Source organism: Falco peregrinus, chromosome 9 (genome assembly GCF_023634155.1).
Source record: "Falco peregrinus isolate bFalPer1 chromosome 9, bFalPer1.pri, whole genome shotgun sequence".
In the NCBI taxonomy this organism is placed as follows: Eukaryota; Metazoa; Chordata; class Aves; order Falconiformes; family Falconidae; genus Falco; species Falco peregrinus.
In genome coordinates, this window is record NC_073729.1 from 20,695,817 (window position 1) to 20,712,892 (window position 17,076).

Consider the following 17,076-nt stretch of genomic DNA (forward strand, 5'->3'; position numbering starts at 1 on the left):
ACGTAGCCCTTCGGGCCACTGCTCCTCATTCACCCTGGGCTAACCCAGCACCCGGTGCCCTGGCATAGCCGTCCCATGGTTTCAGTGGCTGCGCTGGGCTGGTGCTGGGCCAGGCTAATTTCTAGCAGGTGTGGAGCCCCTGAACTCAGATGACAGTAACTGCTGGCCCAACAAAATTTACTGTTCTAAAGCATATGGCAGGGTGCGGCGCTCTCCGACCTGGCTTCTCACAGTTTGAGTAAGGACCAGGCTCAAGGCTTTTGGACACAGCCTTCTCCCTGTGGATTGCCTTTCCCAGGGAATGGGATTTTAAAGGAATTGCAGTAGTTCTGTAGCACAAACTGTGCTTACTGCTGTCTCAGTAATGCTGGGCTGGGCTGTGCTGGCTGGAGGCACGTCCCTGAGTGCTTAGGCCGCTTTGCTCTCCTCTAGCAAGGGTGGCTTTCCATGCCTCAGCACTTTCATGGGAGGAGCAGAGGCTACTGGCCCCACGGCGTGTGTGTGTGCTTTGGTGTGTCAGAGCTCAAGCCGTTTGTGAGAGGAGTAGGAAAGACCTTGAGGTTGTCTAGTCCATCTCCCTGCTCTGGTGAAGGAGCTGCACCATCACCATCGCTGGCAATTGTTTATCTAAGCTGTTCTGAACAGCCGGTAATGATTAAAGCCTTGGTCTCCCTCACGGTGGGGTGTAGCTGTGAGGGGGAGAAATGCACAGCTGCAGATGAAAGGGACAGGGTGTATAACGGGCTGAAAACGGGGAGCTGGGTGCCTTGACAGGCTGCCTAGAGCTGCCATGGGAAGGTCGAGTGCTCTTTCCTTTCAGCCTGATGTAGGGGGGAAGGAGTGAGACAACCAGTGACATCTCAAAATGTCTAGAGACTGAAAATGTGTATATAGGGGCTGTCAAATTACAGGAGCAGGAAATAATACTTACGTGTGGTTAGATAAACGTGTGTGAGCTTGCATGCATGTTGTGTGCCCTTTTGCGTGCTCTAGGTTATATAAAAACTTTTCCCCCCCCCCCCCTCTTTCCTGAGACAAAACAAGAGTTGGGCAATAAGTGCTTCATTGCCATGAGCATGTCTCTGCAGGACCACAGGGGTGGAGCTGCTAAACGAGGAGGAAGGAACTTGTGACAGGCAGTTGGGGTTTGCGCACTCCTGCACCCCAGTGCCAGGCGCTACTAAATCCTACTTCCAGGGCCTGTGTGTGTGTGTGAAAATGAGCTGTATGTGTGTGAGGCTTATGCAGATTTTACTGTTGACAGAAATCCTTGATTAAAACCCAAAGTGCACAGAATTAAATTCTATGCAATTATTTTCTGAGACAGAGAAAATGAGTGCTCTTTAAAGAATTTCTCTATTGGCACTTTTCAGTTTCCATACCCATATTATTAACTTTATTAATAATCTGTCTGGATTGTGAGAGAGAAAAAGATTGTTGCTTTGAAGTTTTTATTTGGCCCTATAATGTAAGTGATTGGCTTGCTCTTTCTGAAGTTGCTACTTTGTCAGATCCACTATTATTTTGCATATAGCTAAGTATATAATGTATTTTATACCTAACCTGCTAGGTGGTGCTGAATTTTAATTAGTCAACATTTCCAGGGTGAGTGTTGCCACTTTAGGATTTATCCTTCTCGGGAGATCTATGCATAGTGCTAGCATGGGGATGCGTATTCTGAAGCCCTGTTACTGCAGGCTGGGATCTTACTAGATCTCCCAAACTAAGCAGGGCTGGGCCTGCTGGGTGCTTGAGTGGGAGGTCTGCAAAAGCCTCGGGTACTTGAGGAATAAGCCAGATTCATGGCAGGTCAGTTCTGAGCTGGTGCGCTGGCAAGGTGGCCTGTGGCTCTGCCTGGCTGCAGTCTCATGCTGGCCACCCGCAGCTGTCCCGGTTCATGGTGCTTGTCCCAGAACAGAGTGCTAACTCTGTGTCCGATCAACAGGAATATTCTGCAGGTACCGGTGGAAAGTGCAGAGAGTTTTCAGTAGGCAGAAGCATAATTACCCAAAGGGAATTAGGCCAAGACATCAAAGTGATTTACAGCTTTGGCATGAATCCTCTTTCCTTTTATATATAGGAAGATCAGAGGCACGGAGGGATAAACGATTTTCAAATTCTCTGCAGCGCAGGTTGCCCCTGAGTTTTGGTGGCAAGGTTGGAATGCTTTTTAGCAGCTTTTTTGGTGGTTCCCCCCCGCCTCCCCACCGTGGGTTTTGGGTTTTGATGGTTTTTTAAAGCATGTGCTTTAAAAGGTCCCTTTTAAACTGCCTCAGTTTGGAGGCCTTTACAGTGTAGCACCCATCCTGTAACTGATTCTTGAAAATCTGCAGCCATGTGGCTTCCCCTTGGCGTGCAGCATGGGTCAGGCAGACCTGCGGACAAGAACCTAGAGGTCTCGACTCCAGTCTGCTGCAAAATGCACTAGGCCAGTGGCGTAACACGCAACTGACTCCTCACCCTTCTGGCTGCTTGTTAATCTAACGATCGCTTTTTCTTTCTTCCATTTTCATATTTATTCTTCTCAAAGGCCAACGCTTTCTTCAGGCCCCAGCAATGGGGGTCACCACGCAGCCCTGCAGCCAAAGCCCAGTCCCTTCCATCAGATCCACCTGCATCCGATTTCCCCAGGATGATCTCAGAAGCTGGGACCCCCCAGAAGTCACCCACAGCAGAGAAGGCAATTGCACTGCCACCGGGCAGGCCGTCACCGGCAGGATCTCCCAGGAACCGGCAGACTCAGACTAGTTCTAGCAACCTTCACCTTCCCCAGGACTCTTCTGTGAAAGGGCAGCTGGCCAGCGAGGACCCGGTGGTTGTGACTCATGAGCAGTTCAAAGCTGCCCTTAGGATGGTTGTGGACCAGGGGGATCCCCGGACATTGCTGGAGAATTATGTAAAGATTGGTGAAGGGTCCACAGGTATTGTCTGTATTGCTCGAGAGAAGCACTCAGGGCGGCAGGTGGCCGTGAAAATGATGGACCTGAGAAAGCAGCAGCGCCGGGAGCTCCTTTTCAACGAGGTAAGCGTGGTAGTGGGAGGGGTGGGGTTCTGCTGTCCACCGCAAAGCTGTGGTAACAGTCAGTGTGGTAAAGAGAAGGGAAGAGCAGGAGACATCTTCCTTTTAATAGAATTGTGCTAGTACCAAGAAGAAAAATGACTGGGGGGATGGAGGCTGCTGCATCCAGGGTTGTGCATGCTTGCTTTGTTGGATAAAATTCAGTGGTGTTGGTGATTTTGTGGTGGTCGGTTGTCCACTGTGTTTTTACAGGTGGTGATAATGAGGGACTATCAACATGTCAATGTAGTGGAGATGTACAAGAGCTATCTAGTGGGAGAGGAGCTCTGGGTGCTGATGGAGTTCCTGCAGGGGGGAGCCCTCACAGACATTGTCTCTCAGATCAGGTATGAAGCAAAATCCAAAACATCAATGCTTGTGTAGCAATAGCGTGGAGATTTCTGGGAAGAACACTTTCCCTCAGAGCTCTTCCGTTTGCAGTGCCCTGAAACTACTACATTTTGACTGTCATCCATTCAAAGTATGCAATAATACTGCTGTGGAAGGGACTTCACTTGCAGTACCGATCCCTTCAGATGCCCACTAGTCATCTACTTGATGACCTTCCCTGTAAAACACAGTATCATAAAAAGTATTGTTTACTATATCTGATGAATTCTGGCCAGGAAGCTCATTGAATAAGTATTAAAGAGCATGCAGAAATAGTTTTTGTGGTGCCCTCAGTGAGGCTGAATTTGTGGCTAACTCCTCTGGAGAAGTGCAACAGAGCCTTGAGATCTGGACTCCTTCCCAAATTTCATTGCCTAAAGATAGCAGCTACTGGACACTCTCCTAAATTTGTTTTCTTATCTGCACCACTTCATTAATGCCCAAAGCATTTCTGTAGGGCAAAGAAGTTATTCTCAAACGGCCTCTAGAGTCCCACTCACAAGGTGTTCTGGTGACGCAGTTATGATGATGGTGCCTTACCCGTGACCCTGGAGCACCCTCCCTCTTCCCAGCAGTCCTGCGAAGCTGTGAACCAGCGCAGGGAATGCCAGTGAAAAGGCTGATCGAGAAAGTCTGTAGGATGAGCTTTCCTTTTTTGGAGATTCAGAATCTTAATTGGATTACAAATTAGGTGGTATTGCTAACACTAATTGTATTTACTTTTTTTTAATCATAGTATACCTTTAATTCACTTAGGTGCTTTGACTAGCCTTTACTGATCCTGTGGTGGATTTAAGGCATATATCTGGCTCTGTCAGGTTCGCTGTTTTGGAAGTGCATCTGTGATGGGTTTGGGAGGCATAAAAATTGTTTATTGTCAATTAGTACAGATGACAAAGTAGATTGTCCTCTGTAGCCTCTACAGCCCCACCTCTAAGGAGTGTCTCGAAGACACTTAGCTGGCCATGAGAGGCACATCTCAGGGTCTGAGAACCAACATTTAATCCTGAAGGGTGCTGACTTTACAGCATTGCAGAGCCAGTGAAGCTCTTGTAACTCTTAGCTGGTAATAGAACCAAGGTAAAAAATAATAATTAAAATATATTGTAAAGAGGTTTATGAAGAGTCTGTGGTTTATGTCCAGCAGTGAGACTGAATTCTATTGTGAGACCTCAGCCTTGATTTGAGTTATTTTACAAAGCCGTCCTTTTGAACCTTTTAGTGAATGCTTGTTTTTCCACATAGTGGAAACAGGATCTGTTATAACCATAACATTTATCAAAAATAAGCTGCGAGCCTTTATCGGTTTTTCACAAGGAGGAAAATACCCTCATTCCATTCATTAAACATTTGCTGAAGGTGATAACAGATTTGCATCTCCAAGAGTGAGGTAATCCTCTAGTAATCTATTTTACACTACGCAGTCACTTGACTGAGACCAAATTCCATACGTGACAAGCTGAAAGTGCACCTCTTGTTATACTTGAGGACCACAGAGCTCAGAAGTGCACCAGCTTTTCTTGCAGCTCATGCACTACGAAGTGAAAAGCGCTATTTCCAGATAGGTGAGGTTCTCTGCTGGGGAAGTCCTGGAGTTAGCCTTTGTCCCTCTGCCTCTACGGGTTAAATCACAGTGGCAAAAGCAGCCCTCTGCCATGCTTTGGGTGTATTTGCCATCAGCACGGCACAGTGCAGCCACCACGTGCAGCTGCCCTGATCAGATGGTCAGTTTGGTACGGTAAGAGATGGAATGCAAGCCAGCAGCAGAAGTGTATGTGTCTCAGCTGATGATGCAGCCTCCTTCGTGAACGTGTAGAAATTGCTCTTGGGGATTTAGAAGGTGCTGGTATGCTCTGCACGGTTCTGCCTTCTGAGTGCTGTCTTCTCCTCGGTCTTACCTGCAGAGCTGGATTTGAGGAGGTGCCATTTCTGTGCCCTCAACTCTGAGTTGTTTGAAACAACTGCTAGATACAGGCTGAGAATCAAAAGTACTCAGGTTGGGTACTTCAGCTGTTCTTTGAAAGACTTAACTTCTAGCATTGCTCAGTATAAACGTGCAAAGAATGCTGTCGCTGTCCCCAGTTACAGGAGATCATTTTCATTTCTACCATTTTCACTTATACTTGATCATGAAGGTTCTTGTGTTGGTATTCCAAGCAGCAAGAGCTTCTAAAGATATGGTTCTTGGTGCTCATGCTCAAATTATGTATTTAGATGCTTTCTGGATGAAGTTGCACAATAAACCTTGTGAACAGTAGCTTTACTAAATTTAGTTAAAGAAAAGCTGTCTTAATGGTTACTGCGGCTCCTTGGCACAAAGCAGCAGCCTTGCCTATCAGAATTGCTTGAAAGAGCATCTTGCAGGATGAATTTAGATACAAGATTTAAAATCAGTTTCTCAGTATTAGACTTATGAAAATGTAAAATTGCTAACCATCAAGATGAAAATGTTTTCAACAGTAAAAGACACAGTCATAGAAGAACAGTAAAAGTGAGATAGTAATGGTCACAGGGAGCCAAAATATGCATTCGCAATTCAAAGTTGCACCGTGCCTTTGAAGAGGACCTGTGAATGGGTGCTGTCCGCTGCCCAGTGCAATGCAGTTACTCTTGTGTCCTTAATTTCAGGCTAAATGAAGAGCAAATTGCAACAGTGTGTGAATCGGTGCTGCAGGCTCTGTCATACCTTCACTCTCAGGGGGTCATTCACCGAGACATCAAGAGCGACTCCATTCTTTTGACGCTGGATGGAAGGGTATGTTTCCCCCAACAAACAAATTGTTTCCTGTCTTCTGCTGCATTAGTCAGTCCCCTTATTTCTTTTCTGTTCTGTTTGTGCCTCATCATCTTACTCCCTTTGTCGTCTTTGGTGTTTCCCTCCATGTTGCTTAAAAAATATTTTTAAGGTTGGTTGCTTTTCTCTACGTACAGGTCAAACTCTCCGATTTTGGCTTCTGTGCTCAGATCAGTAAAGATGTACCTAAAAGAAAGTCCTTAGTAGGTACTCCCTACTGGATGGCTCCAGAAGTTATTGCAAGGATACCATACACTACTGAGGTAAGGGACCACTTCCATAATATCAGAAGAGGTAGCAAATAATATTCTGAAGTTTTACAGGAAAATAACTACTGGCTTTTCTAGGAAGAGCCTCTAGAGTCTATTCAAAATATAAACGTGACTGTGACTACAGATTTGATTGCGATTATATCAATATTTCCTAAAACGGTAGAAAAACAGGTTGTTCAGCTTCCAGGAACAAGATGTAAACTTATTCTATTCTTATACCTGAAGCTTGACATAGACTTGTATCTGCTGTAGTGTGGACAGATGTTAGCAAGGAGCAGCCTGTGACACGATAGGGATCAGTAAATCAATGCCATAAAGAGGGGAGGGGAGGAAGGCAGGCACAGGTGTGAGCGTTGAAATTCAGGGCAGGTGACAGCAGACTGATGAGTTTTGTTTACCAACCAGCCAGGTGTAGCACAAGCAGTTACTTGCAGACCTTTACATGTTGCAACACCAGTGTGGTTCAGTCCTAGGTGCAAGGCTGTCTTTGTTAAGCTGCGGTAAGGAGTCCAGCAGCATCAGCTGGGTTAAGGTTTTACTCTCTCAGTACCGTTTGTCAAGGGCAGGGTGCTTTTGTCTTTGTGAAAGGAACAAAGCCAAGGACCTACGGCTCTGAATTGTGTGTGTTGATGTGACTTTGGCTCCCACAGGTGGATATCTGGTCTCTGGGGATCATGGTGATAGAGATGGTGGATGGAGAACCCCCCTATTTTAGTGATTCTCCAGTCCAGGCAATGAAGAGACTCCGTGACAGTCCTCCTCCCAAACTGAAAAACTTCCACAGGGTGAGCATAATGGCAAACACTTGTACACCTGATGATTATCATGGGAAGACATCCGTATTGGCTGTTCCCAGTAAAGCTGGCTGTGAGTGTGATCTTGCTAGGACATGTTTCTTGGGGAACTTCTTTGGCCTGGGTGCCTCAGTGGATGCAAGCTGCTGCTGACAGCTAGTGGCTGCTTTGGGAAACAGCCCTGATAACGCTGGGTCACTTGGGCATAGGCATGGTCACGCAAGTCAAAGCTGCTTCAGGCGGACCCGACAGGTAATATCTTGCTGATGTCGATAGCATAGCTCATCTTCTAGGGAAGTAAACAGGAGGATCCTTGCTCTTGAGAGTTTCAGGCTTTCAGGACTGCAAAGACTGCATTATGGTCGGAGCAGGAGAGCTCAGCACAGGCAGTAGCCCATGGAGACACTGCAGCTGTCTTGAAGATGAACTCAGCTTCATGGTTTCTTACGAAAAAGCAGCAGTGACATAAGGAATACAGTGATTACCTTTTAGTCACCACTTAGAGCAGTCCTCCTTTCATTTCAGTCCAGGCCTCCGAGATCAGATAGCTTCTGCAGCATTCTGAGCTATCTGGCCTTTCCAATTAATCAGGCTATCTGCAGCTGCAAAACCTGAATTATTTAACAGAGTAGACTGCTGAACTAACAGCATACACTCAGACATCAACAGCTGCTCTTTCCTCTTTGCCTTTGCAACACTAATTACAATTTCAGGGTCACATTCTGGACCTGGTGCCTGCACTCCTTAGGCGGTGTAAAGCCGGTTCTGGTCCAGACTGCGCACCTCGCTTGGTGACACGACCCTACCTGTGAAAGGCAGAGCCACTTATAGGCTTGCTCTGCTCTACTTTCTGCTGGAAACCAGTTTGCTTCCCAGGAGATCTCTGGATTGCCAGGCTGCTGGCCATCCTCCCCTGTCTCCCTGCTGCTTGCGTGGAGCTCAGCACCAGCTGTGGATCCAGCCCTCCATCCCGATCATGGTTAATGGGTCACCATGGGCAATTGCTGTAGGACTGGGTGCCACAGGTTAAATGGCCACTGCCTGGGATAATCTCTGCTGCCTTCCTAAAACATAGGTAGATCTATTGACAGAGTGATAAAGGCTGGATCCTGGCACTCACACCCAGCTGTGTTGTGCCTTCTCCCTCTAGCAATCACAATGAAGTTGTTCAAAGCACTCATGAAATAGGCAGTAGCTCAGTGTTGAACAGTATTTCATGATTCTATGATCTACTTTTAAGTTAACCAGAGCTGGGAAAATGCCCCCAGTCTAAAATGGATGTAATTAGCAGCATTAAAATAAATAAATATATGCCAAGTTCATTTTTTATTCAGTTTTAATGATGCAGAGGATTACCACCAGCAAGAGATGTGCAATGCCTTGAAGTGGTTCTTGGGTCTGGCTGCTCAACAGGCTTTACACATCTTCCAAAGGACAAACCTGCTGAGGTCACTTAGCTTTCTGTTACGTGGTTCTGCAGTCTCTTCATCTTCTTGTACCACCACCATCAGGTTTCCAGACTCTCAAAACCTATTTGGCAATCCAATTTAACTACTTCTTCCATGATCTGTGGCCAGTAAAAGAATGAATTGATCAACCCTTCATGCTCAATGATGTGCCTTGGGTAGCAGGAATTCTGTTGAATTTTTAAGCTGAAATGCAGAAAAGATTGAATAACAAAATTAACTTAGATGGAAGGACATGGCAGGCAGTCTTGTCTTAATCTACTGTGCCCCGTTAAAAAGAAAACAACCTGTGTAAACGTGACAGAAAGGTATTGCTGCAGCACAAAAAGCATCCTGTCTCCTGTTGCATTTCTGTGCCGAAACAGGGTTACAGAGCTGAAATTACAGGATCCTTGTTAAGCAAACCTGCCTCAGCAGCCTGTGGGTGCATGAGCTATTGCCTGGTTCCTTTGTGGGGCTGACTTGGTTGGTTGCTTTTTCACAGACCTCCCCAGTTCTGAGAGACTTCTTGGAAAGGATGTTGACACGGGATCCACTAGAAAGAGCAACGGCACAAGAACTCCTGGATCACCCCTTTTTGCTCCAGACAGGACTTCCAGAGTGCCTGGTCCCCCTTATCCAACAATACAGAAAGCGTACCTCTACCTGCTGATTTTACATAAGGGCAAATGCCAGGAAAAAGTAATGTTTATTTAAATTAAAAAAAAAAAAAAAAAAAAAAGAGACTGGGCAGTCTCGTCTTGCAAATGGTGCTTGGAACTTGTCAGCAATCATTTTAGAGGATGAATGTGAATACTGTCCTTGCATTCTCAGCCTCTTGTGGCTTTTCTTGCTGAAGACAATCAATACGTACTAGATCCAAATAAGACCAAGTGTGTCTCAAGAACAAAGCAGGCGTCTCGTGGCTTCTTCTGAAGAATAGCATTTTAAAATGGAGTCTGAAGTTGCGTATCTGAATGTCTGCAAGTTCCTGCAAACCTTGGCTGCTGACTACTGAACTGGAACAATATTTCCCAATTAGAAATGTGATCTTCGTTTCCTTAGTTGTACACTGGAGTCTTGAGCTGACTCGGATGTATGGTTTTGGGATACAGACCCCCTTAAACTCTCAAACAATGCACAAAGACTTGACAATTTTTTTCTTTGAGACTTTTTCACAGATGATTTTAATTTCCTTTGTTTAAATGTGGACTTAGAAAACTGTACATATTTTCCAAGGGAGCAGGTGTGATATGTATATATTTGTTTCTAAATGGCTCTCTGGCACCACCATGCTTCACTTTTGCTGAGGAATATGTATGGTTTAGTGGTCAATCTTGAATCCATTTCATGATCTTAAGCTTTTGGAGGGGGAATCCCTTGGATGTGGACTCTCTGAAGATGGGCGTTCTTGCTACCAGGATCTCATGGTTGAAAATTCACAACACGCAACACCTCCAGTGCTGGTGGGAACGGAGAGGCTGAGAGCTGGCTCCTGCACTGGGTTTCCAGGCACCTTTCTTTCCAAGTCTTTTCTCCCAAGAGAGGCTGAGAAGTGCTGCCCTGGGACGATTGTTGGGCAGCCGTGGGGGATGCTCTAGGAGACTGAATGAAAAGGTTTCAGCTGTCCTGCATACCCCAGGAGAGATTTTTGTGTTCGTGTGAGGTGATGTGTTGAGCCTTGGTCTCCCCTGCTTGCTACTGCAGAACATGGGGAGAAGGGAAACTTTTGATGTATGTTTTGTTATCGGTAATGCCCTATCCCACCATCCCTTCGCTGATACGTTTGGAAGGTTACTGGTTGTCTAAACAGCTCTTTCAGTTATTATTTTAAAATAGATTTAGATATTTTGTATGATACGCTTTCTGATCGGCGAGATAGTCAAGGTAATTGGACTCTAGGTCAGGCTGTAACGTTGTACAGTAATGGTGTGTATTGTTGTGAGGTCTCGAGAATATAATCTTACATGTGGAACTGGGATCCTGTTTTGAAACTCCAGATACAAATTTATAGGAATTTAAGTTATTCTTGGGACAGGCCTGCTGTCTCAGAACGAACCTCATGATTGCATTTTCCTCAGAAGATGTTAATAATCTTTATCCTCTGCTATTTACTCCAGTTACAGATCCTGCTTCAAAATTGAAGCCACAGTCGATTACTTGAAGTAATTTGGGATGGAATTCATCTGCACTGATGCCAGCCATCAAACGATGGGCATCCAGTCTGTGAAGCACATAGGTTGGCTCTGTAGACCATGGTGCAAGGAGCACCTCAGAGGGTGATTCATCTCCATTCTCTCAGATACCTGCTGAAGGATGAAATTGCTGTCCCTCGAAACCGCTCTGCCTGTGGCTGGCAGAGGGATCGTAGGTGGTTTGCCTGGACTGGGTGTTGATGAAGTTGGTTGAAATTAATTCATTTAGCTCCTCCTTAGCTGCACTGGAAAATTTTTGATGTAAAATGTTTCTGTATTCCAGATATACTGCTTTTTTTTATGCAAAAGAGCAGGGCTTTGAAAAGATTTATAATTTGAAACAAACGATCCTGCTCGTCTGTAGTTGTGAATCCTTTGCACTTGTGTTTTAAATTAAAGTAGATCTTGATTTATTCATAAGCCTGTTGCAGTGCTGAGATGCTTTAAAATATGTCTATAGTTCAGAGATGTAAGGGAAGCGTGAACCTTGAAGTCTGGTCTAACTTATCTGTTCTGTGGCTATGTGGCTTTTAAAACAAGAAGAGACTGCAGCAGAAGCCTGGATCCTGAAACAAACATTTCTTGGAGACAGGGATGACAGGTTTAACTTTTAGCACCGTTTTATACTTTGGCCCAAGTCTGACTAAACACAGTGAGGGAAGGCCCCCTTGAAAGATTGCATTCAAGTATCTTATAAAATATTAAAAACTCATTACCATATTTGCGAAGAATGCACAAAGTATCCATCTTCCTGTCCAATATAGAATTAAATATCTGACTCTTGTGTTTCTCTCTTTACAGTTCGTGCATGGCATATCACCAATTAATTGCTCCATTACTTAGATGAGTGTGGTATCAAATATAAATCCAAAGGCAAACCTAGATCAGTTAAAAGATTGAAGCTGTGTCTCCAGGGCCAACAGCTCCTTCCCCAAGAAGCAGGCAGCCAGGCAGGAGAATTATGATAAACAGAGCAGGTTCGTAATTTGCATTGCAGTAGCGTTCAGGAGCGAGATTTCTTGTATGCTAAGCGATACCGAAGTATGTAACAAACTGTAGCCTCTTCTCTGAAGAGCTCGTAGGCTACGCGGCGGGTAATTATGCTCTGAGATGTTGTTTTCTCTGATTATCTTTTCATATATACTTTCAACAAGGCTATGCTTATGTCTCAGGGGTTTCTGTTGTTTTGTGTCATGTTTCACCTGAATCCTTCCCTTTTTTATTTTTCCGTCCTGTCAGCCTTGTGAGGATCGAGCGCTTTCTGTGCTGCCGCAGCCCTGGCAATCAGCATACAGTAGGCCTTTGAAGCTGGCAGGCTGAATTTATATGAACAATTTGCTGAATCAAATGGGGAGTCCGTGGCTGCTGTCATCTCCCAGCTGTATTTGTTCTTGTATGACAGTTCCTGTCCCCCTCCAAGAGGGCTCCGTGCTATCGAATGCAGTGGCTTATTAGCTCATTTATTTCAGAGCGGGACAAATCCTTCTCTAGAGGCCCCTGTCTTTTAACCAGTGTTTACAGAAGGAACCTGGCTCAAAAAACCCAGCTTTTAAAGTGGTTCAGTCTGGTGAGAAGAATCCTCTGCTTTCTGGAGAAAGCATCTTGCTGTGCCCTAGGTCCTAGTTTCTACATGGGGATAATAACAGTAAACGTTGACCGTGTGGGGCAGGGAGAGTGTCTCTAAAATACAGCAGCTACTGTGCAGCAACTCCTTCTGCAGTAGTGACGGTCTTGCTGGCACCAGATCTGTGTTGCGGAGGTAGAAGATAGTTCCGGATCAATCAGTACAAACTGAGCCTGAACTGCAGCTCCCAGCTGTGTATTTATGTTTGTAGGAGTATCTAGAGCAGCTTGCAGTATGCAGAGCGGCCACTAAATATTTGAAGGCAAAGTTTCTTGTAATTGCAGGAAAGGGAGTGTAGAGACCTGCCTGTATGCACTGCCCGTTCTTCAGCTGAACGCGGGGGCATCGTAGTTGTGCCCACTGGAGGGAGATGAGTTACTGTGGCCATCTTCGCCCCCTTTGCAAGCAAGACATTTGTTTGGAGCTATGAAGAGACATCAAAGGCTTCCAAGTCCCTGACTGCCTAGGGAATGATAGGAATAAAGCAAAAGCAACCAGTTACATGCATTTTCTGGCTATTTGCTTCTCGATGTTTGGTTGACAGCATCATATTCGCAGGGATCTGCGTCTGTTTGTTACAGCAAACTGATGTGCTTTAGAAATGACCTTCAGGCTTTTACTTGTGTCTGTAAAGTGGTCTGGCAACGTGAAGGACTTGTTGATAACCAAGGTGCTAATAGCAAGCCAGCCTGCCTTCCCACTTCCCCGCCGCCAGCAGTTCCCACGGGGTAGTGAAGAGATAGCAAGGGGAAGCTTTCCTCTGGGTTGGGCTTCTCAGCTGAAAGTGTGTGCCATGTTAGCCTGCTAGGGGTTGTTTTTTGCCCCCTCTTTTCTTCCTAAATGTCAGTGCTGAATTCTCATTAGGAAAGCTGCCCGTGAATTGTTGGCCAAGAGATGAGTTCGACCGCCGTGTCCTTTGTTAGTAATGCTCTTGTTTTAGAGGCTCCCCGTGCCAACCCTTCAGGTATTGTGTCTTGCGTTTGTGTCCCTTGTTGTGGTTGGAGGCCTCCTTTGCTGAGGGGTCCCTGTTATTTTTAAGAATATAGTACAAAGTTCAGGCTCATGAAAATAAGTATTTTGGGTAAGAATTTGGTGGTAGAATGAGATTTAGAAGAGAGATTGGTAGAGATAGATTTATGCCACATAAAAGATGAAAACATGGAAAGAATCTAAGATTGTGCCTAAATGTGCTGCTCTTCAGTGTCTGACCAGGTACTGCTGTTGTCTTAATTACCCCTGAATTTTTGTTTCTGTATGTAACGGCCTCATTACAGAGACCTATCTGATCCACCCACTGTATCACCCTGTGGTCAGCAAGTACCCTATGGTAAGCAAAGCCACAGGCAGGGCTGCACAGCAGCGTGAAGAAGTCTTCAAAGATGTTTGGGTTCTGTGGGAAGAAATAGTGCTGGAAAATCAGAAGGTGGCATTTCTCCTCGAGTACGTAAGTAACCAAATACTGACGAGACTCTATGAGCCGTCATGCTGCTGGAGGGACGTCAGAATTCTTCATGTGTTGTGTGAAACCTCTACAGTAGTCTTTGTTTTAGTGAATTTATTTACTTGTGTCCATTTCTCATCTTCCAGAAATTTCATCACGTTTTGTGTAGAGACAGCTTTCTGGGCAGAGGAGCATTGGCACGCCTGGCCTCTGAGGCACGAAGACTGTTTTACTTCAGGGGGAAAAAGTGGTGATGCAGAATGTGGTCTGTGCTTCATCTGAGATGTGGCTTTGCTTACAGTTAGTGATTCTTCCATATACACTCTGAAAAGTATGATTAGAAGATATTTTTTTAGCGCTAAGGTACAATCAGCTTAAAACATTTCACCTGTTTCTCATGAAGTTCTGCATAACTCGCCTGGTAAAGCTGTGCCAGTGCTTTGTTTAGTAACAGAAGGGTTGCACAACAGAAACTGTGATGTGGTGTAAGGGTACGAGTCATCAAGTTGCGTTTTCTTCCTCAGGCTCCCAGCATCAGAGGGTATTAATAAGATGAATCCAAACTGCTGAAGTTCAGTTTTCTTACATCTGTCTCATCGTGTAGCTGGGCTATGGTTGTTTTTTGAAATGTCCACGCCTTTAAAAACACCTCATGAAGCGCGTTTTACTCTGGCGTTGTTTCCACCCTTGTTTTGGCCAGTTTGTGTCATTTGAGGGCTGCTAGAGCACTGATGTTCTGCTTGGAGATGATGGCAGAAAGAGCTTAAAAGGTTAGAAGAGTGAGAGTGCTGGGTTCAGCCTGCTGTATTGACCTCAAAGCGCCCCCAGGCGGTGTGAGAGCCCTCGCCGAAGGGTGTTGCTGGAGAGCTGGCATGGCATGCTGCAGCGGAGGTCTCTAGGCTGGTGAACCAAGCAACTGGGGAATTCCGACAGGCAGCGCTGGGAGCATTGGTGCAGGCTGGAGGGACGGGGCTGGAGCGGTGGCATCCCTCGCTGCTGCGGTGGCGGGCAGCCTCCGGAGTGAGACTGAACCTCCCGACCTGGCTTGGGGTATTGGTCCTGTGCCGTGTGGTGGGAGGGCGCGAGTGCGTCCTTCCCCTCCTCACTGCAGGGCCATTAGGGCTGTCCCTGCCCCTGTGAAACACGTTCTTTGGGTGGTGTCAGGGGACGAGGACTGAAAACCTGCGCTCGCTCAGGCCCTGCTGTTCTGCCCTGGCTTTGGGTGTCTGTTACGGGTTTATTCTGTTGGGTTCATTCACTGCAGGGGTTTGAAGGAAAGAGTAACCCCTGGTGCTTCGGCAGTGTGCATGGAGAGAGGCTGCCCCATGTCCACCTTTTTGTCTGCTCTGAGCCAGGCATCAGAGTTCCCTCCAGAGAGAGATGGGATGAATTCTCCTTTAAAATAAACCCTAAAATTGGAGGGGGTTTGGGTGGCCAGGATGGAGTGGGTGGCCGAAGCTGGTGGCAAGCCCTGGGTTAGCCAGCAGGAGAGCTGCCTCTGCCGTGCTGGGCGCTGTGAGCGCGGCAGAAGGGTGGGATAAGCATCAGGCAGCTCGGTGTGCGCCCAGCAGCGTGTGCCACGTAACGGCGCGCAGAGCGGGTGGCGGCTGTTGTGCCCCTGGAAACGCAGCTCAGAGCAGCTGCTGGTATCAGCAGTCTCGAGCTGTAAACGGTGAGCGTTGCGGGGTTATATTTATGCTGATGGGAAGTTTGCATGTATTTAACCTCATTCCTTGGTTTCATCACATCCACGTACGGCAGGATCTAGGGGAGTAACCGCAGGCACCGTTCCACGTCACCCATGTCTGGGAATAACAGGCGCTCAGCGGGGCCAGTGCTTTTCTGGGTGGGTTTTTGGTGTGTTTCTCTGCGGTCGTTCCTTCCTCCCCGCTGCGAGGGCTGTGGCTCTGTGCTGTGCTCCCACCGGGAAAGCAGCCCTTCCCCTTGCGCTAATCCCATTTCTGACACCGTCCTTGATCTTGGTGCCAGCCCCGAGGCAGAAGGCAGGGGGTTAATGGACATGGGCTCGATTTAGAACTGCCAATGCTGCCAGCTGGTTTAAGTCAAAATGTTAAACTGCTGCGGCTCTACCTTGCTGTCCTGTTTGCCATCGTTTTTTGAAGGCCCTCAGACTTCACAGGGTGAGAGACTTCAGGGATGGAGGCTGCTCTATAAACCACTAACGCTGATCTGACTGGAGTAATGTTTTACTACTCCTGGAAGGGCAAAGGCAACTGCTCTCAGCTGAAGGAAATGGCTGTTAATAGCATATATCCAGCCGTAACATATATATATAAAGCATACCTATAACATGTAAAAAGCATGTAACAGCTCAGCTGTACCCATGGAGCCCAGCCACCACCAGCACGAGCTCAGGAGGGAGTGGAGCCCCCGCTGTGGTGCCCGGGTGTTGCTTGGCCAGAGTTCTGGGACTCAGCTGCTGCCCACAGCACAAAGCGCCCTGCGTGGGTCCAGCCCCCCCGGGGGTCTCCTGCCGGTGGTGAGAGCGGCCAGGGGCCGTGCTGTGAGCGTGTGGGGGGCCAGCGCGGCTGTGGGGTGGGACAGAGCCAGCTCCGGCGCCTCTGTGAAGGGCCTGTCTGTCTCTGGGCAGCCCCTGTGCCGCTCTGAGCCAGCGTGAGGAGTGTGAACTCACCAGAACTGCTTTGACTCCTGTTGCAGAGCTCTTCTGACCTGTGCTTGTGAGGAGGAGGAGGCGGCGATGGCAGCCACTGTCTTAGTGTGAGGCAAGGTCGCCTGTAACGGCAGGGAGATCAGGAGGGGTATGTGGACTCCGAGTAATTTGCTTTGCTAGATTTGGTTATTAAGTACCATAAGGACTGGAATGAGCTAGTGCACAGGAACGTGTGTAGAGGGTTATTATATTTAAAGAAATACCTCACGGCATATTTAATAAATAAAGAAGTTGAATTTGAGAACGGTGAGCACAGATGGCAGAAACTCTGGGCATTGGATGTCTCTATTAACATGTGCGGACACCGGGCAACATTTGGGACTTGCTCCCATACCCCCTAACTGCAATTAAAAACCAGAAGGTGAGCCAAG

The 17,076-nt window shown here is 46.8% G+C and overlaps 1 protein-coding gene across 4 annotated transcripts in view; it reads left to right on the forward strand.

The window, feature by feature from the left end:
- Positions 1-12,159, forward strand: part of PAK6 (p21 (RAC1) activated kinase 6) — a 42,566-nt gene extending 30,407 nt beyond the window's left edge. For 3 of the 4 annotated variants that reach the window (XM_027795235.2, XM_055814535.1, XM_027795237.2), the window contains 6 exons: positions 2,531-3,022; positions 3,272-3,405; positions 6,077-6,203; positions 6,380-6,505; positions 7,165-7,299; positions 9,259-12,158. In XM_027795235.2, coding sequence (XP_027651036.1) covers positions 2,531-3,022; positions 3,272-3,405; positions 6,077-6,203; positions 6,380-6,505; positions 7,165-7,299; positions 9,259-9,426 — 1,182 coding nt within the window. In that variant the 3' untranslated portion in view covers positions 9,427-12,158. Of the gene's footprint in view, positions 1-2,530; positions 3,023-3,271; positions 3,406-6,076; positions 6,204-6,379; positions 6,506-7,164; positions 7,300-9,258 lie in introns of all 4 variants that reach the window. The other variant, XM_027795236.2, reaches the window with a different exon arrangement.
- The last annotated feature ends 4,917 nt before the right edge of the window (positions 12,160-17,076 follow it).